Source organism: Haemaphysalis longicornis, unplaced genomic scaffold (genome assembly GCF_048455015.1).
Source record: "Haemaphysalis longicornis isolate Haplotype H1 unplaced genomic scaffold, Haemaphysalis longicornis Haplotype H1 scaffold_3, whole genome shotgun sequence".
In the NCBI taxonomy this organism is placed as follows: Eukaryota; Metazoa; Arthropoda; class Arachnida; order Ixodida; family Ixodidae; genus Haemaphysalis; species Haemaphysalis longicornis.
In genome coordinates, this window is record NW_027526335.1 from 27,932,438 (window position 1) to 27,958,372 (window position 25,935).

The following is a 25,935-nucleotide window of genomic DNA, read 5'->3' on the forward strand; positions in this document are numbered from 1 at the left end:
GGCACGGTACAATGCAAATAATAATACCATGAGTCGTACACAACAAACAATGCACAGTTACCCAGTATCAGAAGGACGTAATTCTGTTACCTGGTTCCAGTATGAAATAGTGCGCGGGAAAAACGAGAATTTGAATGTGTCAGTCCTCGCGTAGTACGCAGTTAGTGCGTTTGGTTGGTGATGTCTTGTGGGTCTTGTGGTTAAGGGGGAAAGAAAAGGGGTTGGACCTCGACAGGATTGTGAGGTCAAACGCTTGCCTTCTTACAGGCACTGAGACTCAATCTTTGCCTTTGAGGGGTAAGAAAATGGGAGTTTACGCAGCTGGGAGGAGCGAAGAAACAAAATTAAGCTGTGTTCTTTTCTACGTGTAGTCGTTTTTCGGGCTTTTTCCCAAAATATATCACCAACTCGGCCAACTTTCAATTGTGTTAAGCTCACAGATTGGAATCTTCAGCTGTTCGGCAACTCGTAGATAGAAAAATTCGTTCTGCACCTCCAACGAGAGCGACTTATTTTATTTAGGTGCGGAGTACCTTAGGACCGCACAATGTCCGTCCGCGTCCGTGCGCATAGCATTTACAATCGCAAAAAATCATACAGGCACCGGCAGGACTCGAGCCTGTGTCTGGTAGACCAGAGTTAGTGTCAGTCGTCTTACTCATTTGGCTACGACCGTGCGTTAGTACCCGAGAGTCAAACGGCTTACTCCCTCGTCCGTAACGGTGCGGAGTACCTTAGGACCTCCCAACGTCCGTCCGCGTCCATCCGTGCGCACACCAACATCAAGCGAAAATCAAGCGAAATTCGATTTGAGCCGTGAGTTGCAGTTTCATTTAGGGAATAATCAAGGTGCAGCGCACGGCTCAAACCGAATGACGGTCGGGGCTCAAATCGGATGTCACTCAGGGCAAAACTTGGATGCCATTTCGAGTCCCCCGTACTCCGCAACCTCGCCATCATCCACGGAGTGGAGATGCTGCCATTTTTTAGCCTACTCGGTCCACCCACACCGGCTATCGTCACGGGCTACACGAAAAACTTTTAAGCGTGTTTTAAGCGCATCCGTATTGTTTAATTTGCATTTCGGAATCAGATTGGTCCACATGAGAGCGTGGCGCGCTGTCTGCAACAATTGCGTTTACCACGGGAAAACCGGTAAAAAAAAGCCCAATAGAGCTGGGTTGCTACTCACTTGGGCCTTAAAATAGCAGAAACTAATTAAATGCGACTTGATCGAGGTATAAAAACCAGTGCAAAACAATCTATGGGACGGACACAGCGGTAAACAGACATCTGCAGAATTTTCTTGACGTTCTTCAAGTGCATCGGAACCTCCTAGCACAGGGCGGGAAGCGTTCAGGTCAAATTTGTCTCTGAAAACACCAGAGAGCGACGTGTTCGAGCCCACGGGCATCTACTAGGGTTGCGCACTGCGCGCAAGCTACCACAGGCCAGCAGCTGCAGTTTCGAGCTCGGGTGCTCTCAAATGCCACCTACTGGTCGCCTACAGGGCACAGAGACAGCGGATGCAAAGCACAAAGAAAACGGGCCTAATAACGCGAGCCTTTCCAAGTGCGCGCGTCAGCAGATTGCGAAAAGCAGCAAATCAGCGAAAGTAGATCACCCAGCGCCCGCTGGAGAGAAAGCTAGAGAAGCTGCGAAGGTATAAGAGCGCGTAAGGAAAAGCAGCGAGTTGTCGGACGGTGAAATTGATTGGGTGCGGCGGCAAGCCGCGGAGTCACCTTGCGTCGCGGCCTGCTGCTCGCTACTTTGCTCGGTGTCGGGCGTGGGCTGTGTGAGTATCACTTGCGACGGGGGAACCAGGAAGGCTGGCTTCGGGGGCGTGAAGGCCGGGGGTGGCGGCACCGAGTCTATGCTCGGGTCGTCCTGCACGAGAGAGCACCAGCGGCATGCCCTTGTTAGAGGCATCAACCTTGGAGGCGGGCCGCTGAATGCGAACAAAACAAAGCACGCTCCCCGAAATTTAAGAAAGAGTGACGCTACAGACACCAAATTCGGAATTATACATTCCGTAGAACGGGCTCTTGTCGCATCTGCGACATATTTGTGAGCCTAAAGGACTCCATCTTTGGACCGCATGGAGAACTTGTCGCTCTTCTGTGCTGAAGGACGGCATTCGGCTGGTTGCAGTACTGCGTGCATGTGCCCGCTACTGTGCTTTCTGGGCCAAATGCACGTTGATTATGGAGCTGCTCGAGCACATGCAATTACTGCCACTCGTTAGGCCTGTAACATCGACAGCCGCACATATGTCATAAGTTTACGCTCACTGGATTGTTGTCATTATATTACAACATTGTTTTAAGTTTATCTTGATTACTACTGCTTTAACTGATTTTGTATTTATTTATTTTTCTTTCGGAGCTGCTTACTCCGGCTGGGAATTCACATGCACCCGTATTAGCCAGATCCGGTGTTTTTTACCCCTAGAAGTCAAATAAGGACGAAATACGACTCGGTGATCGCGTGGTGCCTCGTCATCACCCACCATGGGCGTCTGTGGCTCCCCGGTGACCTTGAGCGCCTCGACCATGAGCGAGGGGAAAATCCCCGTGCGGCCCTCGAGCTCGCCCTCCCACCAGCCGTCGTCGACGCCGTCGTGAACCACAGTGCGCAGGATCCGGATCACTTGGCCCTCGTAGAAGCCCAGCTCGTCCGCGCACGTGGGCTCGTAGTCGTAGATGGCGCGGCAGTAGGTGGCTGCAACAACGTCAGAGCCGGGGGTGGCGATTGGGGATGGCGGGTATGGCGAAGCCAGAGGTACACGCGTTAGCGCGCATCTAGCATTATCTGAAGTTGACTAACAGACGACGGGTAGTCTTATGAATGCCCGAGACGACATTCCAGGGTGAATATTGCAGCGAACCATGCAGTCCGGAGTATGAGAGTGTGAGGTTCGGACTGTCGCTTTATTTTAGCATCGAGTCGATGCACTCTTAAAGGTGAAAGGTGGGGGGTGTAATGCCGCGAACAATGCATTGGCTTTGTTACCCGCCGCGGTGGCTCAGTGGCTAAGGCGTTGCGCTGCTGAGCACGAGGTCACGGGTTCGATTCCCGACCGCGGCGGCCGCTTTTCTGATGGAGGCGAAAAGCAAAAACGCCCGTGGTCAAAAAGATCCCCAGGTGGTCAAAAATTAATCCGGAGCCCTCCACTACGGCGCGCCTCATCGCCTGCGTTGCATCGGCGTGTTAAACACCACAACCAATTAATCAATCAATCAGCATTGGCTTTGTTTATTGATGTTTTTGCTTTTACCACCCGGCCGCGCCGGGCTGTGTTATCTGTGTCTCGAGTGGAGCGCATGTTCCATTCTTTCTTATACCGCACGGATTATCTCATTTGATGGGGAGAATGTTTCGCCCTAACGCCACTAGCCTAGACTAGTCTTCTTTTATCTACAGTGTTTTCGGTGTAATTCGACGGTTCGAGAAACACCCGCGCTGAAACATAAATTCCCGCAGAGCAGACGCCGCGGCATTCCTTTCACCGAAACTGGCCTGCGCACGTCACTTTGTTGACTGCTGCTTCGCCGCCTGTGTATTTTTTTTTATCGTGACGGGAGCACAAGTTCGCTCCAATAAATTTGTTTTTACTTCAAGCCAACTGCGTCATCTTTGGCTTCGTGACAATATAAAACAGACCACGCAAAATCAAATATTGTGGTTTGCGGATGCCCAAGAGTCGCATGCTTCAGCGATGTTTTTTAGGAAGTGCTATTTGAGCACTCCATAAATGCAATTGTTTGGTGCCCCTACGGTTCAAGCAGCAGGGCTGCTTTTGATTACAAAATCACGCCGAAGGAAACACATCACTTGGTCAGGGTGCGTGCTATTCATGACTTAACATTTTTCCAAAAAAAGTACCAGTGCGAGGACAAACCCAAGCGCTATGCTCGTGTCTTCTCAAGGAACGAAGAATTTGGAGCCGTTCCTCCCTCATCCATAAAAAAAGCGTGCCTTCATCGTCCACTCACTGCTGAGGTGCACTTCACCGGGAAGCGCCAGCGTGGCCGGGAAGTCACTGGGCGGCACGACTTCATCCGCCTGCTGCACCGCCTCTGCTTCAGGAGGCTGCTCGCCGGCCTCCGGTTCGACGGCCCCGACGGCCTCGGCGTCGTCGCTGGTTTCCACGCGGTAGTCGACGCTGGAGAAGGACTCGCCGGAGGCTCCCGCCGGCTGGCTCTCCACGATCTCCACATAGTTCTGGGGGATGTAGCCTTCTTCGCCCTTGTAGTTTCGCGCCTTTAACGCAGAAGACGAGAAGGAGCGGTGTGGTTTTCACAGATCTCAGAGGCACAATTGCAGGCGTAACTTATTGTATGCTTGGCGAAAAAGTTGGAAGATAGCTTCCCACTGAGAGCTAACAAATAGGAACAAAAGAGGCAACTGCATGGTACTGAAGTAGCACGAATGGTAGTCATAAAACTGCCCCGGGTAACTCCGGCGACGTGTACCACAACGCTACATGCTGACATGCTTCATCAGTGGGTGAATCAATATTTTTTCTTGCTCGAAGTTCCAATGGAGAACGAATATGAACCATGGATTGCTGTGAGTGTGTCGGGATTCTTTTGGGGGCGAAGCCCCTCGGGGGCTCGGGTTGTTGGCGTCTCATGTCATCGCCGTCGTCTCATGTAGTCACGGTACTAAAACACCGGGACACTAGCTTACGCTTCGCGCTATAACGCTTCGTGCTTCAAGACAAAATACTTTTACAGCAAAGCTCTATACCTCTACCGCCAACGGTTTCATCTCCGTAGGCAAAAACGCCAAGACATCAAGAATACACTTATACACTGCGTGCTTCGCCCCTCCCCAGGTTTCACGTTAGTGGAGATGTCCCGGGATTTTTTTTTTTCGATTGTTTTTCGGCGCGATATTTTCAGGGCTAGCAGGCGACGTGAGTGAAGTGATCTTGCACCCTCCCGCCAGTCTGCCACGACCCGTTGAGCCCTATCCGAACAGGCCACAAATATCGGTTGTGTCGCCACTGCTCGCCCGTAGAAGCAGTCATTTTGCCATTATCTATACCAACACGGATAATGGCAGCTCACCTTTATCCAACCGTCGCCGTCTCCCTCCGATATGATCTCCATCTCTTCTTGCTCCACAAAGCTCAGTTCGTCCGGGTTGGCAGCCTGCGAATACGAAACCCATTACGTTTTCAACACCTGGAGCGAAGTGTACAGGTGCCTCAAAAGGTAAACGGAGTACGGCTTCGTAAAATCAGTACAATTTCTATCTTATGCGGCTACCAGCATAAATAGAATTTGTGCGGCCCGATTTTGTTGCAGAATGAATTTCTTGAAAAGTCACTCAGGGGAGGTTGCTTCCCAGGCACACAGCGGAGAAATCCTGTCAAAATCTTCAACCCGTGCTCCGTTTACTTTTTGGGGCACCTGCACGTTTCGCCTCTTCTATCGCTACGAATGACGGTCATTGATCGAAGAGGCGGAAAGTACATAAAGTATGAGCTTGCAGACCCTTATTCCGGAAATGGTCACCGTAAATCCAGATAAAGGAGCTGGCGATAAGTCACGCGCTAGTGTTGGGAAGTTATGTATTTTTTTCGCAATAAAATGCCGAGTTCTACATTTTATTGCGAAAAAAATTATATTCTTGACAGCAGGAAAACTTTTTAGAGAAGTGTACACCCGGCGTAAAGTGAGCATAAAATGTACGAATTGCCTCTCGCAAATATTTTCGTAGATAGACGTCACTAAAGTTGACCAAGGCACGCGAGCATGTAGCGGCGGGGGTCACCTTGTCGCCTTCCAAACTTTTTTGCAGTTAGAAAAAAAAATTTCCTTGGGAAAATATTGCTGAATCTCGACATTGGCATAATCAAGGAATGATATAAAAAATTCAAGCAAATTGAAGAGGTCGACCAGCCACTTTCTTTGTCTGATCTTATATGAAGTCACCCGGGATTACAAGTTCAGATTTGCTCCTTTCTTACAGAAATATCGCGGAAGGTGGCGTTCTTAAAAATTAAGATCTGGAGCAAAGAATAAAAAAAAATGCTCAAAACTGCTCAAACAATGAAAAACACACACACACACACACACACACACACACACACACACAGCAAGCAAATCGTGGCGACAGCAAGTCAACTTATTTTTACACACTGAAGTCAACCGTAGCGTAGACATTTTTCAGCGTGTCGAATATTTGTTTAATTCATCTATTTAGCGTATTTCTTGCGTTTGACTGATTACATAAAACGACTTCTTCCATCACATATCAGGATATAAAAAAGAGCTACTCTTCTCGGACTCAAGGCTCGCACAGCCACGAGCAATGGCGCCGCTGCTGACCCCGGAATCAACACCGACAGGTCATTAGCCTTTTCGAAACATCGCGGGCCCCTCAAACCACCCTGCGTAAATGCGCATCGCATTAGGCGTGCGGAGTCTCATCGCCGGAAGGAGTTCAAAACGCAAAAGGAGCATCAACTTCGTGACATAAATAGGAGCATAAATGCGAGTGATACGACGTAGGCGGTGGGGTAAGGGGGAAGTGCGGTTTCCCCTTCTGTCCCGCGCTCGTGATAGACCCGAGACGCTCTCCAGTGCTCCCTTTGCGCGAGGCCGCCGCGCAAACAAGGGTCGCGCTTGTCGGAGCCGACGTCAAATTCGCATCGTCTGTCAAAACATCTCTCCCGCGCGCAGAAGATTCGCCCGCCCCGGGTCGCCCAGCGGTGGCAGCGGGGAACGGCCACACGGGGCGCGATTAAGCTTCCGGAGGCAGTGGGCACTGCACAGTGGCGCTCGCAGATCAGCTATCGACAGAGCGTCTAATACCCGTGCCACACGCGCACGAAAAAATGACATTAAGTGCTTAATGCCTTAAGTTTTAATGCCATTATTTGCTGCTACACGCAGAAATCTAATGCCATTCTCTAATGTCATTTTAGGGGCGAAACACCTTAGGACCTCGCTTGGTCCGTGGGATGTCCCTTGGCGTCCTTCTACAGTGTTGCGCATGCGCGAGGAGCACTGGATTGAATTGGATTGAATTTGGATTGGATTGCATTTGTATTGTATTGGATTGGATTGTATCGGATTGGATTGGATTGGAATTGTATATACTGTTCTCACGCGTTGCCACTCATTTACATGCGCGAGTGGGCAATGCCACGAATGATTTACGGTAAGAACGATCCCCAGTGCTTCGCCCACTCGTCGTGATTCACTTCGTGGAGATGCGTGAATTTTTTTGGTTTAAGGAGTTCCTCACAACACATTCACCTTCACGAACGCCTTAAATCTGCCTACACTCGAACGCTATGAGCACCAAATGATACCAACGAAACTCTCAGCACAAGACCATTGACGCGGAAACGTAGCTGAACTTCGAAATAAGACAATTTTTTTACACATTTACTGGCGAAGTTCTGAAAAAGAGGAAGTTCACTGAAACAGCGGCAAAAGGCAAAACATCGTGTTACTTGTCGTTTTGGATATTTCGAATTCGGCTACCGCTGGCAGGCTACAGCAGCTTCTGAAGCCGCTTTTAGAAACGGATCACACCATGTTTTTAGCAAGCACTATTTCTCATAACGTTTTCTTTCACGCAAAACATTCTTAAACTTTGTACGACATTTTTCTCTGCGTTAAAAACTTCTAAAATACGAGTGTATTTCTCTTTTTGGTCATTATCACCATCATGCCTAACACATTTAATGCGTTTTTGCGTGTAGCACGGCCCGCCGAAATAATGTCATTCGGTATCTTAAGGCGTTAAACATTCAATGTCATTTTTTGTGTACGTGTGGCACGGGTATAACACACTCTCTCAAAAGCGTTGGCCTGCATCTGTTTTGTTCTATTGGGGTTAAAACCTATTCAACTATACTGCGGTCATAGAGTAGATTGAAGAGAACTACAAGAGAATTAAACAGTCGTTATAGAGTGGATAGATTGCCATAGTGTTATAAGTTCCGAATTTCTAAACATCGGCACGCCATAATCGGTACGTATACCTATTGTGAAGCGATTACCGCGGGATTCGTAATAACGAAAGCCTTAAGTGCCAGTGTACGCTAGGTTTCTCTAAGCGGATAGATGTATGATAGATGTGGACTCCGGAACAGCACTGCTGCTAAAAATACACAATAAATGAAGAAAACTGTTGACTGAAAGGTGAAACACACTGCGCTTGATCTCAGGACTGACTTGCCGTCTTAGCACTTTAGTAAGCTCTTACTCTTATTTAATTTACAGAAGTCAATGCAGCGAGCGGACACCCCTTCAACCTTTTTGTGGGCCCCCATGGCAACATATATGAAACAGATCGTCCCTTAAGCCTTCTTTCACCGCCTTGCGGTTGATGTGACACGAACACGACGTCATAAGAAATCGGAGTTTTCAAGTAATTTTCTTCTTACCCACAACAACGGGTAGGCCTTCAGTGTGACTGGTCGCATTGGCATGGCCAAGATAAAGCTGAACGACTCCAGGGGTGGTATTCTCGTGTTTTGTCTGTTTCAAAAGTGTCCGTTTTGAGCAAACCCTGATTGGCTAAAAGCGAACACCCGGATGTGACGCCATGCAAGCACGGTGCACCTATGAGCGGCGGGGCGGCTTCTCGGAGCAGACGATTAGGAGCAGACGATTTTTCGTCGCCTTGTTGTTGGTTCGCTGTCGAAACAATAAACACATAAAATATAGTTTAAAATAGGTTTAGTCGTTTAAAATGTGTTTACAAGAACAGTTACGCAAAAGTCAATACAAAGCCTACGTACAACTGGAAGTACGTCACAATAAAGCGGACGCAAAACGGACTTTTTCAACGCGGACAAATATGAGAATACCGCCCCAGGTTTCAAGGCATGCGCCGGATGGTCACACCAGGCAGGTAATCCTTAAAGCTTGAAGTTCACACGCAAAGCTCCCTTGGAAACAGCCGGGCTGTCGATGATGTGCCTGCTATTCTCCCGCGCTCGTTAAATCGCTCGCTCCGTCATCCTTACGTCAACGCAGCTGCACTCATCGCACAATGGGCCGAGATCGCCCCGGCGAACAGCCTCTGTCCTGAACGCACGCGCCGCGAAGGAAGGCAAGCTCGTAAAATGCTTAATTGCTTCATCGGCAGGGTCACTGCGCCTATGTGTAACGCACCGACCCGATAGGCGTTATAGCGTCAGTTCACTGCAGCATAGCGAGGAAGCCCGAAAGGTGGTCTCAGCTATAATTAGCGTCGTTGAGCGTCTGGGCTTCAATGGACAAAAGGCGCAGCTGCAGCCTATTATTCCAAACAGTTTCCCACATTCAAGAGCCATTTATTAGTCATCCAATATGTCTCCCCTCCGCAACCTCTGCCTGCCTCTGTGTTTTATTGGAGTCAGCTAGGCGACATGTTTGACTGCGACGGGTGCAGGATACGGTGGGAAATCACTGAGGCACCCATGCCCAGTCACAAGGCAGCCGACTCACGTTTACAGCATACGGGTAATCACTGAAATCCGGCGTTTTAGCTTCCTTATTAGCTCAAACCCCAACCGCTACAGACGTTTGCTGCGGATTGACTAAGCCGGAATTGTAGGGCTGAGGAATCCCTATCGTAGGCCAGGCAGTTTTTTCGAGTGTCGCCTCGCTAATGCTGCACCGAATTAGTGATGCCGAAACGCGACGCGTTTAAGACAGGGGCGCGTGCTTGCGCGCGATCCAGCGCCTATCGACGGGGAGGAGACGGGTGCGCTTCCGCGGTCCCAGCGGGGCCGTTTCCCCGCGGGTACCAATCAAGACGGCGGGGCGTCCAAATGAGCGATATTACACGGCGCTTATCGGCGGCCGCGGGCCGTGCAAGGCACGCCTTCTACGGAGACCGAGCGTCCGATGCCGACGCCGATAGTGTCAAGACGCTCGGCGGTTCCGCGTCTGCGGCCGGCGCCATTATGCAAATGCTGGGAGGCCTAAGTGCGGCCTTTTGCCCAGCGGCTCCCCCCGCCCCTTCTCGTGCACCATTCGGCGGCACAGGAGGCAGTCGATGGTGTACCGAACTCACGGTGACCGTGCCGAGGCGTGGGTAGTGCCCTACAAGTTCTGTGCGCTACCAGACACAGCGCCAGACACACCGCACCAGACGGCTGGTCACGTGTTCTTTTCAACAGCCATGTTGAGACAAATGACAAACAGCGCAGCCAGGCTGTTGCCCGGGAACAGCATGTATACAGTCATGGACAAACGGAATGCGAACACAAAAATACGAACCAGAGCACACAAATAGCGCGATTTCTTTCAATGCAAGTCAAATTGACGCCTGACTTAATTACAGTAACAAAGTTGGAGAATGTGGCTTTCCAAATGCTTTAATAGCCCGTCATTATTTGACCCACCCGAACAGCATTTTTACACGAAAGTGTTTTATTCCGGGAGACACGAATATTTCAGTGACGTCATATCCGTCATCGAAGTGACGCCAGTACAACGAAGCAAGCGGCCTGTAAAGGGTGCGCCCCTGCACACAGGGTCTTCTTGCGGGGAAGCAAGCTTTAGAACTTATACTGAGTACTTTAGTACGTTATACTTAGGGTTGTTCGTTTCCGGGTTTTATATGTTAACACGGAAGTGTTTTATGGCGGAATACACCAAGATTTTACTGATGTCATATCTGTCATCGAGATGACGCCGTACACCTTTGACGAAGTGACCCGCCAACAGGACGTCGCTCGCCAAGCACACCCACAAGATAGCAGCCGACCCGCAAATTATGTCCAGCTGCAGGTTTCGCTGCAAATTTCACTTTCGTGTTTTATCGATTCCTATGACATAGGAATCAACTACAGTTTTTTTTTCACTTATGTCAGTTTTGGTTGACATTTTTGTGTTCCATTCATTTGTCCGTGGCCGTACATACTATATACATCCTAAAGCGCAGCGACTGCTTATTGTGGTACTAATGAATGTGCGGCACGGAGCATTTCGCATTAGGTTGAGTGGACGCGTGCAGCCCAAGTTTTCAGGTCGTCTGTTCCAAGCAAGCGACGATTTCTTAACCGTTCAGAGAACAAATCTTCACTAATGATTGCGTGTAGTACCTGCATACAGATATTTCACTAACGGCGGCACTTGAAACCAATATGTATTTGTTGACGGTTTTATTGAAGATTAGTACACGCATATTAAATACACATGTTGCACTTTGCTGGCAGAATGTCGAGCTGTCGCCCAAAAGAGCAGCAGCGCAGTGTCACTGGCTCCAGAATGAAAAAGAAAAAAGGATTAGCAATAAAACGAGCCTGACAACGGACAGGCCTGAAGCAGAGAAGACCACCCGTAAAGAAGTTATTTGCTTCAATAGATCGCAAGCCCAACGCAACAACCCCTGCTTACACTGAAGGGGGTAGTATTAGTCCCGAATAGCAAGGGCGGTCCGTCCACTTACGGTGCAGGCCAATTAAGGGGATGGAGTCGTATAATCATGTTAATGAAGCAGCACAACATACATTTAGCTAAATTTACTAACGTCCTGATGGCATAAAAATGTAACAAAAATGTGGGCATATCTCTTACGGAGGCGGCTGTCCACTAAAGAACTTGTCCAGGATGTCAGGGTGTAAAGGCACCGTGGCGTTAATTTAGGATTTTGCACTCATAACTCACAAAAAGGGCTTACGTCTCGTCGGAGTTTTTCGGATAGCACAAGGAATACTTCTGGTTGGCTGTCCAAAGTTGCGGCGAAACGGAATGCTAATCAGAACAGGCTTTTAAGAGACGAAGAATGGTGGCTTTCAGGGTAAGTAAAACGTATGGCCCTTGCAGTTATAAATTCTCTCCCTCTCTCTCTTTCTCTCCGACCGTGCGGGCTAAAGGTCATTAGCTGAACTTGGGATGTTGGTTGTGCAGGATGCATTCGCGTATAGTCTCCGAGGTTGTGGCGACCAGTTCGCGGAAACTGGCACCCATACATCACATTACTAATTATAGGCCTGTAAACCTATTCTATTCTCAGCCTGAGAGCCTCCAAGCCTCCTTAAAACGAAACCATAACATATTCCTGAACTACAACTCTGCTGCTGCTGTCTGTACCTCCTCACGGTGATAGGTTGGGGTAAGCAATTAGTGAGTCACTACGATTGAGCTGTTCTTCTGGAACGTTCCACAAGGTCAGTGACAGACCGGCGGGCAACTTGCAGTTCGATAGATAAATCGTCCTTACACGTACGAAGGTTTACACTGAGGAGAATAGAGAACACTGACTGTCGGGGGGGAGCAACGGCACGCGGTGCAACGGTTCGTTTTCATCGCCTCATTCTGATAAGTCCCACAGTTAGGCCTATGTGGTGCCAGACGTGGTTCACGCAGATTGGCGGCATCACTGAGAGCGGGCACGAAGTTTCACCGGCACATGAATCAGCACTCGTACGAAACGGGCACGCAGCAGCGTATGCGCTTCCTACTCAGCCAGCCGTTCCTGTGCAAACAGAGCAGGGTGGCTGCAATCACACCGCCGCTAACCACGTATTCGTGCGCAATTTTCCTGTCGTCCTCTGGGAACCTTCGCAACCATTCATTACGCGCCGCGTGGCGAAGCCGATGTCTTCATTCGATCGCGCGAGGAGCATCGCTCGGCGTTCCTGTACAGTTCCGGGCTGTGCGCTGGCTGCGAAGCAGGCGCGGTTTTAGAACTAACATTGGAGAAGTGCAATTCATGTTTGACTCGTTCGTATCCCATACGATAAATCACGAGCCAATGACACATCAAGTGGTTCCACACAGCGACGATTGCGAAGTCGTTGGTACGCGTTCTGCGAACACGTCGGAGGCTCGACTTCACCTTTTTGGTTTGTTAGTCGCTTCAGAGAATAAGGCGCTGAGCAAAGGAAGATGCGATACTATGTGTATTCCCTACGTAATCACACAGGGCGATTGCAATCATTGATGTTTTGTTTTGCATGCTTCGAGAGGATGGTGCCTGCAGGGTCGTGCGAACGAGCAGCCGGGTGCGCCTAGTTACACCCATTTACCATTCTCGGCAGTGCACTGCAGATGTGAGAAACGTGTTGATTTTAACAGCTCAGTTGAGGCGATGGTTGCAGAAACTGCGCATGCCTGTTTATCGTGTCTGCAACCAGAAAAAAGAGCACAAAATATGAGGAATGAAGCGGGCCGTATCTCGCGTATTGTTTCGCTCATTGCTTTGCCTGCAGTTTTGAATGGACGATGCCTGTTTTTCTGCTCTGTTGTAGCCATCATGCATCTCTCCGAACTCCCTCAAAACAATTACATGAATGCTGCTTTACTTTACTTCAATCGACTGCACCTAACTTCGTTCGCCAAAGAACATTTAACGCGGCGTTTTTTTTTTTCGGTCAATAGTATAAAAAGAAAATACTGTGCACGATTGTAGTATTTTTCAGCTACAAAACGTGCGAAAAGGTGCAGTAAGATGACACCCTAACTGCACTGAGGTGCGGCAGCAGGGCACGCTTTGCGTGGCAGAATTGGTCCCGCTGTTAATCCTCATACATTGACCCTGGCTTCAATACCTCATAGCAGTTGCTCTGCTCATCGCGTTAAGGCGTTGCGCTACTGTTTGAACGTGCCGCTCAAAGTGTCGGACAAATGTGGCGCCATCATGCTGATACAGATTGAACTCTCAGGGAGAGCTAATTCGATAAGTTTTCCCACCCCAGTATTCTCTTATACGCGACACGCATAGAAATGGAATGCAATGTTTGCGTTCCCTTTGTCTTGAAATAAAAGTTATTTTCAGATAAGTTCAGTTAAATGTCGCAACTCTCATGGAACATCGCTTGAGCGAGACTCTGGATTCATCCTTGTTACCTCTGGAAAAGTAATGAACGACTGTGGAAAGTTTGGCCCCAGATCAAGAAGACCAAAATGCTGTGGCGTGGATTTACAGTAAAATCTTGTTACAGCAAAAATCAGTGAAAGAACAAATTATAGCCACTTTTACAAAAGTATCGCTTATATAATAAAGTAACTTTCTGTCCCAAGGACATTCTTATAATAAGGGTTTACTGTATTGCCTTCTGCGCTACGTAAAGGTACGCAAAGGTCTTGTGTTGCTCTTAAATTGACTGCGGCGCAGTGATATTTATATCTTTTACGACATAAATAGTCTACACTTTACTAACTGACCGGCTCATCTCTGCCATCTAGTCCCTTTTTAATATTTGCTACATCACGACAGCAGGGTACATTCCTTCCCATTAGCTCCCGGAACGCCTTTACTCAATAATTACAGTTTCTTTTCAGGACCAGCATTATTGTTCAGGACCAGCAATATCATTTTGTTGTGTGCTCCCTTTTAGTTATTATATATTGACAAAACAGTGACTGTGCTAGTGACTTTATTGCCATTTGTACTTCGAAACCCACTCCCCTGCTATAATGCCTCGGTGCTCCAGCGTACTCTGTAAATAATAATAAAAAAACAGCGACTTCAACGTCCAGCACGATCTCGCAGCTTCGTTAAAAGTGCGGAAACAAAATTCTGCAGCTGCGGGCATCCCACGTCACGGGTGCAGCCTTGTTTACGTAGGCAGCGCGTAAACGGGAACCCGATACGTGGGGTCGCACTTAGCACATGGGGGCCCCCCAGCGCGCCACGCTGCAGTATCTCATCGCGCCGGGGTCGACGGCAAAGGGGCCCATAAATTGGTTCCTGCTTACGGCGCACATCGAGGTCTTTCCGGCCTCACCCGATGCGCCGCGCAACAGCGTTATGCCGCCATGCTCCTTGCTGCAGGGCTCCATATCTGCGAACGCCTCTTACGTGGCCGGAATGCCTCCGCTCCGCAGTTTTCCTCGAAAGGCGATGTCCAGTCTTCACGCTAAATCATGGACACTTCGTTTAATCTAGGTCTGAAATAACACTGAAAGGCGGGCTAGTTGGTGACAATTCATAGCTGTAACTTTTGCGCACACAAAAAATGAGTGATGAATAAACTCTCAGTTGTTAGTCTGCTCTGGTCTTCGTGTCTCCGTGTGCGCAAAAGTTACAACTAGGTCTGAAACACAACTGTAGAACACGCAAATTCGCATTAATATTATGGCATAACGCAACGGAACTTTCTTGTCTCTACGGCGTTGCGTCAGGAACTCACATTGTGGAACCAAGTAATGGGGAAGAACTGTTCTGAAACTACCTCCACGCGAAGGTATCAGTGACTGCAGTGCGAATTTTCTAGCGGCGAGTTCGAAAGGGACGTCAGAAAACGGAGGCGTGAAGTGACTGATCTCTGTACGGAAGAAGCTGCGGATCAAAAGAGAGCCCCGCAGGCTTCCTTGTCTAGCTAGTGTAGGTCCTTTCGGGACAGCGACTGGGCGGGTGCGCGCATATGGCCGAACGCCCGAGGAGGTGCCAACGTCTGGGTGGGGGAAAACAGCCCGGCCGCTAATTAACGGCAAAGGCGGCGGCGAGGAGTGGTGCTGGGACAACGAATGCCGCGGGGTTCGAAGCTGGACGCTGAGATGGAAGAGGGCGTCACTGACCGTCTCGAAAAGATGGAGGAAGGTGCGAAGGAGGCAGGCGAGAAGCAGGGGGGAACATAGCACCCACTTGGGTGTAGTGAAGAGCTGTTGTAGAACATGCCCACCGGATCAAGTGGTGCGAGGGGTGAACCTCTTTAGTCGGGGCCTCCGAGATTCATTTTCAGCTACGGCGCCCAGTGCGCAGTCTATACTTTTGGTTCGTTTCCTTGCTTGCTGGACGTCACGAACTCCGGCCGGCGTCGAAAACACCGGCACGGGTTTAAGTTTAACGACCCCGGTGGGAGAAGAGCTATAGGAATGCGAATATATGTATATCAGCTCGAGGCGCCGGCGCCCGATCTACATCTCACTGCTTCCCCAAATAAGCACCGTCAAGCATTCAAGAGGGCCTTGAGGGTGAATTATGGCCTCCGAGTTATCGACCGCATCAGGGCGTTGACTTGTGATCGCTTAGCACTCGATGGGTGACTTTCGCCACGAATGTACGCGAGAGACATCGCAGGCGAATATATGAAATGAACCCTGCGGTTCGCTAGAGTTGGTGAAATAAAAATCGTTACACTTGCCAAACTTTAACGGCAGCGCCGTCTAAGCTCTTGGTTGCGCCGTCCACAAACATAAAAAAAAAAATACCACGAAAATACCGAACGCATGTGAGCGTGCGTCGTCCCGGCGTCTCCCGGCGTCGCTGGACGCCAACGTGCGCAAGCCTGGACGTCGCCCGGGCTTGCGCGTGGGCTTACGCCACGTGAGGGGCTCGCAAATGAAAAGAAAAAGTCTGAGCGCACGTGAGCGTGCGCCCCGTGACGATCGCCCGGCATCGTCCAGATCGACATTGGGGAACATTCTGTCCAGCGTTCGTGGTGGGATCTCTCGCGTGCCCTTCTCTTCGCCAGTTCACGTGCGTTCGCACCTGAAGTGGGGAACACAGAAGCCGGGTTCATGCTACAGACGCCGAGTTCGCGGCCCCGGATGCCGCGAGTTCTAGCGCGTGCTTTCGCGGTCCATTTTGTGAGATATGTGACAGGCTGCAGACAAAACGATCCGGGCCTGCCAGACATGGAGAACTTACAGATGCAAGTTCGGAAGTCCATGTGCGCTGCAACAGCCGCGTCTCCGACGAAGGGAGAGGGGCCGCCAGCTCTGCTGTTTCTCCAGCCTTGCACCACTAGGGCAAGTTGCGCCAATCTTTTCGCATAAACACTTCAGGCAATCGCATTATTTGTTAAACTTTTAGCATATTTAGCATTAATTCGGACGAAGCTTGAGTAAGCATGCGCCGTCTGGGACCCACACCAGTTCAATCCATCGAAAACGTTAGCATCCGTCCAGAATATGGCTGCTATGTTTATATACACACTGATTACTCGCGCCACTCAAGTGTTACTAACTTGAAGAACAAAGCCCATCTACTCAACTTAGAATTGCGACGCAAAGTCGCTAGGCTAGTCCGCTTTCCCAGATTCTTTCACCTATTGCCTGACGCATCTGTTACATGACCCCGCATCGCAAGCCTTGCCGCACTATAACTCCCAACACACAGTTTATCCTGCGCATGCCCGTGTAACTGCGCATTTTGCTCATTTTTGTTCAGACAGCCAAGGACTAAAATGACGCCGTCCGCCCCCGTCGTGCACCACTCCAGCCCTACTCTGTTCGAAGTGCACATAAAAGGAACAAAAGGAACCCGGTACTAATTCCGACCCCTCATGCAACACACCGTAGTGGGGTTTTAAAGACGGTATAGACGTTCTTCGGCTTCTTAAAAGCGGAAATTCTGGTCTGTCCATTTGTCTGTCTGTCTCTGACTCGATTCAGCCAGCCGGCCAGAGTGAAAGTGAAGCTGTGCAATCCTCTTAAATACCCACACCCAAAGCTAAACGTCTAAGTACTGGGTGAATGTTGATACTTCTCAACATTGTTGAATAAGAACAAGACATTACGCAAATGTGAGCCAGAAAATCAATACATAAGTGATATTTGAGTGTTCCTGTATAAAAAAAACTTCATGGATTTCATTTGCGATAACAAATGAAATACTAAATCCACTGCAGAAAAAAACATTCACTCCGTCGCCTCCTGTCGCCTGAACCACTATAGCTTCTGGCGGCGTTTTAAGAAATCAAACGGCAATGGTTACGAAAGGTTCCACTAGGTAGGTTTCGTGTTTCGCTTGAAACGCACGTAGAGAAGGGCAACATAGTTCTAAAACATTAAAGTGAGGCACCTCGATTCACGCGCGTATCCGCCGTACGGCAGCGCTGGCATCGAGGCACCCGTCCTGGACAAGTCGAACGCGGTAAATTTAAAGTTACTTGAGCAAACCTCTAGCGTGTTATCCTGGGAGGAACGAGACGGGAGATGAGAGGTGGGAGGGAGAGGTGAATTGGAAAGAGAAGGGAGGCATTTACTTCGAAGGGGAGCCAGTCGACTATCGTCTCTCGTCGACTTATGCAACAAAAAGAGCAGATACGCGGTCATTTTTTTTCCAGTATAATTTTAAATGAATAAACGAACGAACGAACGAACGAACGAACGAACGAACGAACGAACGAACGAACGAACGAACGAACGAACGAACGAACGAACGAACAAACAAACGGACGAACGAATGAATGAATAAATAAGTAAATAAATAAAAAGTAATTATCCACTGACGGCGCCCATCTGTCCCTACGGCCACTGCGGCATTGGCAAAGGTATATCGAGGCCTATTGTCAGCCACCGATTTTAGGACCGAAGGCTAAAAATGCAACCTTTAGATGCGAAGTCGACGCCAGAGGAACAGCTGTTACCAGTGGCATTAATGTGACGAAGAGCATATGGGCGAGATACCGCGAATAATGGGGCTGTTTCCTTGACCTGTGACGAAGCAGACGGATGATATTACCTCGTCTTTAAAGGTCACAAAATGTGTTATCGTTTCGTATAAGGTGGGGCAGGGAGAGGGGACGGGGACTTTCGGAGAAAAACTTGGTACCTTCAAAGAACACTGACGTCAGATCAAAGACTCATAAAAAAATCACGCCATATCCACGGAATGAATGATGATAAGTGGGGCGAAGCTCGAGAGGGGGAGATCATCGGTAACCGTAACTCTCCCGTGAAAGTTCGCCCATTACATCATTAAGAAAGACGTAAGACTGTGTGCGTACATTGTACAAATCAACTTTTATTTTCGGAGTCAATGCTCCCAGGCCCACACCTGGTGAAAGGCCCCGCGCCATCGAGGACTACCCCGCACCTCCACCACAATTTGTCACTTAGGATGGGACACAACGGTAAAGAAAGAACTTTTATTTAGGGCGAACTTGTGCCTGAACAAGACGAGAGGAAACGAGCAAAGGTCCTTGCATGCGTCTCGTTCGATCTCCGAGAACGACTGCCTGCGTTCGTGGCGTGATCTCTTGCGTGATCTCCCCCTCGCAGTGCACGTGCGCTCGCGCCTCCGTTGGCGAACACAGACAAGCTCGCGCTCCCGGTGCCGAGTTTGCGCTGCCGGTTGCAGCCGGTTCTTGCGCGTGCAACGCGGCCCACTTTGCGACATCTCCGAAAGCATGCGGCGGTCACGTACCACGAGACAGGGATGGACAAACCCATGGCTTTAGGAGCTTCGCCCCTAAAAGCAGAAATATTGAGTTGTCGTCGGGGATTAAGAAGTAAGCTCGTCTAGTAGACATCCTTGCAGCAATAAGAAAAGGAAGAGGAGTTCGGCCGGACATGCAATTCAGAGTACCGACTACGTGCGTCCAATATAAAAGTAAAAGAACGCCAGCAAGGTGCTACGAATTTTGTGGAGGATGGAGACAAGTGATTGATAGCGGGGCAAAAAATGAATTCTGAGGGGAAAACGGTAACGCAGTGCGAGCGGTTACAAGTCTAATTCTAATGTGAGAGCATTATTATTATTAACGGCAGGATTATTATTATTATTATTATTATTATTATTATTATTATTATTGTTGTTGTTATTATTATTATTGTTGTTGTTGTTGTTATTATCGACGTCGTCGTCATCATCATCATCATCCCCATTATCATGACGTTCCTTCACTGTCACTAAGGTTTTCAGTAGGGAGTGTAGTAGAGATGTCCAGATCGTACAAGACGACCCGGAGGCGACAATGCGATTCTTATTCGTGTGGTTTAACGGGCCGAAGCTACACATGGGCTACAAGGTGCCCCGTAGGGAAAGGTCCGGATCAATTTTGACCACGTGGGTATCTTTAATCTACGCCGAAATCTCGACCTAGGGGCGCTTTCTCTTTTCGCCTTCACCTGACAATCGGCCACCGCGGCCGGGATCGGACTCGCGTCATTGGGCCCAGCAGTACAACGAGGCATCGAGGCCGGCACTGAGCCACCCCAGCAGGTAGGTGGCGATTCAGGCTCGGAACGTATTGAACACGTCCGCTGGGGTGCGTTGCTAGAACCCTTCTTCGTGTAATGTGACCTAAGCCCCGTCCAGTGACGGACGTACGAACGCCCGCCGGAAGCCCCGTCAGTCAGCTTGCTCCACCAAAATAAACAAATAAATAAATAAATAAATAAATAAATAAATAAATAAATAAATAAATAAATAAATAAATAAATAAATAAATAAATAGTGCGAAGCTACACGTTCAGGAGCCCGCAGTCCTTTTATGTCCATTTAAATTTGTTCCAGACGTTCCGGATATTTACGTTTCTCTGCACTTTCAATACAAATCGCCTCGTTGCGTAGCTACACTACTATTATTCATCGCCAGCTACCCTGCGTTTTCTCCTAATGGATGGACCAAAGGTGTGAAGAAGATGAGAAGGCGAAGCGTGCTCAGCGCATCCCCCACGGACGGCCTTCTCTGGCCACGTGCGTAATGCGTTTAGGCAACCGCACTAGGCGCTCCGTAAGAATTTCAAAGGCACCGGCCGGCCGCGTGGGGCTCCCGCCCCTTTCGCGCCTCTTTCGTCTTCCTCTTCCGATCCATCGCTATTACGTTTTCGCTGCTACAGCTCTCAGGCGGCCGGTGCACGCGTGGTTCAACGGGCCCCGATAGCAATCGCTCTCCAGGTACGGCCATTAATTTGCCGAAACCGGGCGACTTAGAAATGGGGCGGGACTTGGTACGCGCTCCCCGCGCCGCCCTCGTCTCATTCACCCGAGCCAGCTGCATGCAGCAAGCACGCTGCACCCGAGTGAACGCTGACGTTTCGTTTTGAAAATTTCGTTTCGAAAATTTCGAGAGCTGGCGTTTAGAAAATTTCGTTTCCGCCTGAACTTCAGGCGTACACGAGCTTTTCTTTAAGCAGTGACCTCATTATTCTATCTATTTCCCTCTTACATATTTTAAGATAACGCTTTCCACTCAGAATACGTCTAGCGTGTTCATAACATGAGGATCTTCGACCTCATATTGATGGATACACACGTACCATAAAATTTCGACTTCGTGAATGGATTTTGGTGCGAAAGCTAGCAAGGACAAGTATAACACGAAAGCATCCGCCTTACTTTCGAGAAAATTGCTGCCGTGCATTTACCCGCAAGAGAATGACGTGAAACCCACCATTATGTAGCGATCGGGCCCTGCAATATATGCGAACACACAGACATCTTCGTGTTATAAAGCTCTGAGTCTCCCCTGGGTCCATGTAGCTAAGCGACATCGTATACTCGTGTCTCAACATCATCAAGAGCATGCCCTCTCCCATTGACTTCCAACCGCTCCTGTCATTTGCGGTTGGAAGTCCACTACAGTTTACCCGCGAATTTCTTTATTTCGTCTCTCCATCGCATTATTGGTCTTTCCCTTCTTCTAGGCCCGTCTCTTATCCACTCTGTTACCCTAATTGTCCACCGGTTGTCGGTTCGTCTCCCCACATGACCAGCTCAAGTCCATTTCTTTTTCTTCATTTGAACTATTACGTCGCAGCTCTAGTTTGTTTTCTCGTCCAGATAGCTCATTTCCTGTCCCTGTGTGTTCTTAGGAATAACACTCGTGTCTATGCGGTGTCACAAATTATGATAATTATACTTCTTGCCGGAAGTCGACGAGGCAGTGACTGCCCATCCATGGTGCTTATGACCACAGCTTTTTGCTCTACAGCCTGCCAGTTCTGCAGCGGCTGTCATCCACAAGTGAACAGCCGCTCGCTGCTGCTAGAAATACTTGTATGCGTACGCGTCTCGGCATTTCTAAGGGCTCACGATGCGCTGGTACTGTTGCGCAGGCTGACTGTCTGCCCTCGGGTGTTCTTCAGCTCCGGGAAACAGTCTGAATATCTTTGAGCTATAGGTTGCATACAGAACCAATCTCTCGGCCCGTATTGTGCAACATAACGAAAATTCCAGTTTCGCCGAAGCAACATGTTCTATAAACATTCCCGCGCCCTCCCAAGCGCCCCAAACCGACGTCTGATTTCCCACCCTGAACGCTCTCGTTTTTGGCATTAAAACTAGATGTATTTACACTTAACTGAGAGTAACCTGTGCCTCGAATTTGCCTCCTCGAAATGACGTTTTCTCCCATCAGTAGCCGATGCTCTGATGTTGCATTTTCACCGAATGCTCATCTACGCCTCACCGCAGTTCTTCCGGAGTATTAGTTTTATCGACCTGTCAAGCAAGCGCTCACACCGAAAAATCTACCACATATTTTTTTACGCCTCCATCAACATCATCTTTGCAAAAGTGAATAAGGTGTTGGCCTTAGGTATACGCAAAACGTTTTGCACGTCGTTAATACGCTAACAATTGCCGACTGGAGCAACGCCGGTGGCGTTAAAGTATTGATTGATTGATTGATTGATTGTAGGGTTTAACGCACCGACTCAACGCAGGCAATGATGCGCGCCGTAGTGGAGGGATCCGGATTAATTTTGACCACTTGGGAATCTTCAACGTGTGCCGAAATCTCGCGCACGCGGGAGTTTTTGTTTTTCACCGCAATCAGAAAAGCGGCCGCCGCGGCCGGGAATTGAACCCGCGACCTCGTCCTCAGCAGCGCAACGCCTTAGCCACAGAGCCACCGCGGCGGGTCGTTAAATTATCGGAGCCATGGAATAAATTGTAACCTGCGGCGATGAATATAAAAGAGAATTTTCCCACCCTACAGGGCCTTGCCTCCTGGGGAGTGCGTTTCGAGGGAAGTTCTTCCAAATTGAAGAACCTCCTCCATACTTGTAAGGTACTCCAACCGGAATGTTTCCCTGTGAAAAAAATGGCGTATCTTTCCGAGCCTTATTTTTAATTACTTTCAAGTGTACCTGTACGCTGAAAACAGTCACGAGCCTTTTGTTACTTGTTAGGCATGAATCACCGATGGAAAAAATAGAGGAAAAAGCAGTCGCTTATAAGCACTAGATACGCACCCACTTTTGAAAGGCACACTCAACGTAAACGTGGCATCGAACAACGTATGCTCGCCAGACCTTCTCAATCCCGTCCCTCGATTTAAGATCATTAACCTAGATGGTCCGAATATCGCTTCTGTTAGCTCTAAGGACAATCAGAGTAAAAACCAATGACGTTTCCGCCACTTATTTCGGCGGTGCGGTGAGAGGCATAAGCGGTGCGTTCATGTACGCTCCTTTTTCATCCGTTCGTGAGTCTGGCAATTCTCCTTAATCAGACGAAGAGGCCGAGGCGAAAAAGCGGGGCTCCAGGTGTGACCGACTTTCGAAGCGAGCCTTCGCATTCGCGCCGGGGTTCGAGACACAATCGGAGCACGGAAGGCGAATCCGGCCTCGCCGAGGAATTCCCACAGTGTCCGATAGGAAGCCGGCTTTGCGGCGGATTATTCCCGCTGAGGGACCTTGTATACGTCCTGCACTGTTCTTGATTGCTTTTCACTCTCGGGGTAAGATAGAGAACGTCCCGGCGTGAGCGGCCATTTATCAGCGAGCCGCACGGCAATCCCGGCAGCCAGCTTTATCTGCTCCGACGACGGCTTCTGTCAGAGAAGAGCGTGCGATTTAGATCGAGACCGGGTTTTCTGACATGTCAGGGAAAGATGCGGTGGACGTGCGCCATCTCATCACTTGTACGGCCCGTTCATGCGCCGCAGGTAGCCAGTTTCGATAAAAATTACAGGGGATGGTCGGAACAACTCCATGGTCGGAACTTTCCAAGAATGTGAAGGCGAAAGCCTAGTTGGACCTTCTGTTTTTCCGCTCTTCAACCTTGTGTCTAACTTTGCGGCCGCGTCCGTAACCATCCTGCGCTCGTTCCCCTTGCTAGCCATCGCCAGGAGTAAGTACCCTGTTCGCCCCCAACTGGTACCTTCCTTTGCACGTGCGGAAGCGGCCTATCCTCCTTTGGCCCCCGCTGCTTCCCTTCCCCGGCGTGCGATACCTGGCTCGTACCTCGCGCGCCGATTTTCTACGCGATACTGTGTACCTCGCAACAATTTCTTGTACCTTATTCGTTCAATTAAACATAAACATCTAAAGCTTCCGCATTACAAGCTACACCGGGGCTCTTAGGTACGCCTTAGTAGAGGGATCGGGATGAATTTTCAACACCTGGTGATCTTTAGCGTGCGCAAGGGGAAGCAAGTTTTGCCTTTTGTGTGGCGAGTTTTGTTCAGCGAGCTTTGTACCGAAGAAACACCATACCGACAGGCCGTACACTGAAGCCCTGTTGCCAACCGTAGGGTAATTACCATACGTGTAAAAAAATGGGAATTATTCAAGCTACGCAGGGTATAGTGGAGCGATACTCTCATGTTATGTAATGCCTCTCTCTCTCTCTCTCTCTCTCTCTCTCTCTCTCTCTCTCTCTCTCTCTCTCTCTCTCTCTCTCTCTCTCTCTCTCTCTCTCTCTCTCTCTCTCTCTCTCTCTCTCTCTCTCTCTCTCTCTCTCTCTCTCCAGACCTTTCTGTAGCTTTAGCGCGATTATAATAACTGTCTTTGATGTTATTAGAGAGCGACTGGACAGAGGCGTCCCACAGGAATCTATCCCTGGCCCACTCCTTTTCATTTGAACTGGGAAAAACGTTATGTATAGGCCCTTTTTCCTAGAATCTCCCGAACAAGATATAAAAGCTCTTGCGGGTTTCCTGTCAACATAATATCCCCGCGACCTCCAGCGAACCTTCCGCACAAACCAATTTCAGTTCGTGATTTCGTCACGTTCGAAAAGCCACCCTGTGGAAAATAGCCATTGGTGCCAAGCCGAACCGACGCAATATTCGTCCTCTGACCATGATAAGCGGATCAAAATCGGGTCCGCGAGCCCGCCGACGTGAACGACATCATGATTCTCGCTTCTCTGCTGGTCGACCGCCAGCTGTCACAGCCAACGGCGCCGTCGATGGGAACGCCATATTCGGAGGAGGCGCCCACCACAATTTGCACTCGCCTCTCACCTTCGCGGTTGCAGCAGGCCGTATACAGTTCTGTGTCTTCAATTTTTAGCTAAACATACCATAAAGCCTCTCCGATCTTTTCGGTTAGGTTTCGGTCACCCCAGAAGAGCGCTATTCCGCGACACAGCTTTTAGTTGATGGCACTGTCTCGATTCCTGCATTTTTATTTGGACTGTGATACCTAGGCAGGCACAGTCGCCTATCGAATGCAAAGAACTGCCAAGAGATGTGGAATGTGTCTAGCGACGAGGGCTGAACGAAGAGGTCATAACAATTTGGACGCTGGGCCGCAGGCGTACATCGCATGCCGAATGGAGTGATAACTCGCCGTTCGAAGCGCGCACTTCGACACCAGTCGCGCCAATCGCACGGAGCCAGCGATCATCATATTCTGCAACCCATAGCGCCCTGGCTTCCTTTCTCACTCTCGCGTTAAACGTGAGAGTTATGCCTTCCGTTCGGCATCGCTGTGGACGTCGCTGCGTAAGCTGTATGGCGCTCTTGCATATCAACATTCCGACTGTCTCCTGTCCCATCTAGAGAAGAGATAGCTGATTTCTAAACACCATTACTTACCCTGAGTCGGCGCCCATGCGGCGCATAGCCTCTTCGTTGCATGTACAGCCATTTGACACTATCTGATATGAAATAGGTGATGTTAAGTGGGTCTTCTTTTTTACCTCTGGAGCACCGCGCAAGATTCGAAATGATTCCTCTTCCCAGTGTGGAAGAAGGAAAGAAGACGGAAATTTTGTTTTTATGAATTCTGTGATTGTCCTTGCTGTTCTAAAATAATGTCCGTATGGCTCCCAGGTGCGCACATGAGCACGCCGAAAAGTTTATTCTTTTGCAACTCTGCCACAAAATCCGAAACAACAAGTGCAGCTGAAGAAAATTAGACTCAGGATTATCATTTCTCCTGCTATTTCGTGCGTCATCTCACGTTACTTAATTCTGTGTAACGCACAGAAGTTACAGCGACGTGATACTACAGGGAACGCCGTACGCTACCGTACGAAGAGTTAGGGCTTTCGTATAATGTGCACCAACTGTCACTTGCCAACTACATGGCCAGGTTAGAGATTACAATTCATGATCCA

General features: G+C 49.3%; 1 protein-coding gene across 2 annotated transcripts in view; it reads right to left on the reverse strand.

The window, feature by feature from the left end:
- Positions 1–25,935, reverse strand: part of Nwk (FCH and double SH3 domains nervous wreck) — a 183,176-nt gene that overhangs the window by 6,281 nt on the left and 150,960 nt on the right. For both annotated transcript variants that reach the window (XM_077702725.1, XM_077702724.1), the window contains exons 17-20: positions 5,076–5,159; positions 3,996–4,263; positions 2,510–2,721; positions 1,743–1,887 (exon numbers count right to left, since the gene is read on the reverse strand). In XM_077702725.1, the coding sequence (XP_077558851.1) occupies positions 1,743–1,887; positions 2,510–2,721; positions 3,996–4,263; positions 5,076–5,159 (709 nt within the window). The remainder of the gene's footprint in view (positions 1–1,742; positions 1,888–2,509; positions 2,722–3,995; positions 4,264–5,075; positions 5,160–25,935) is intronic.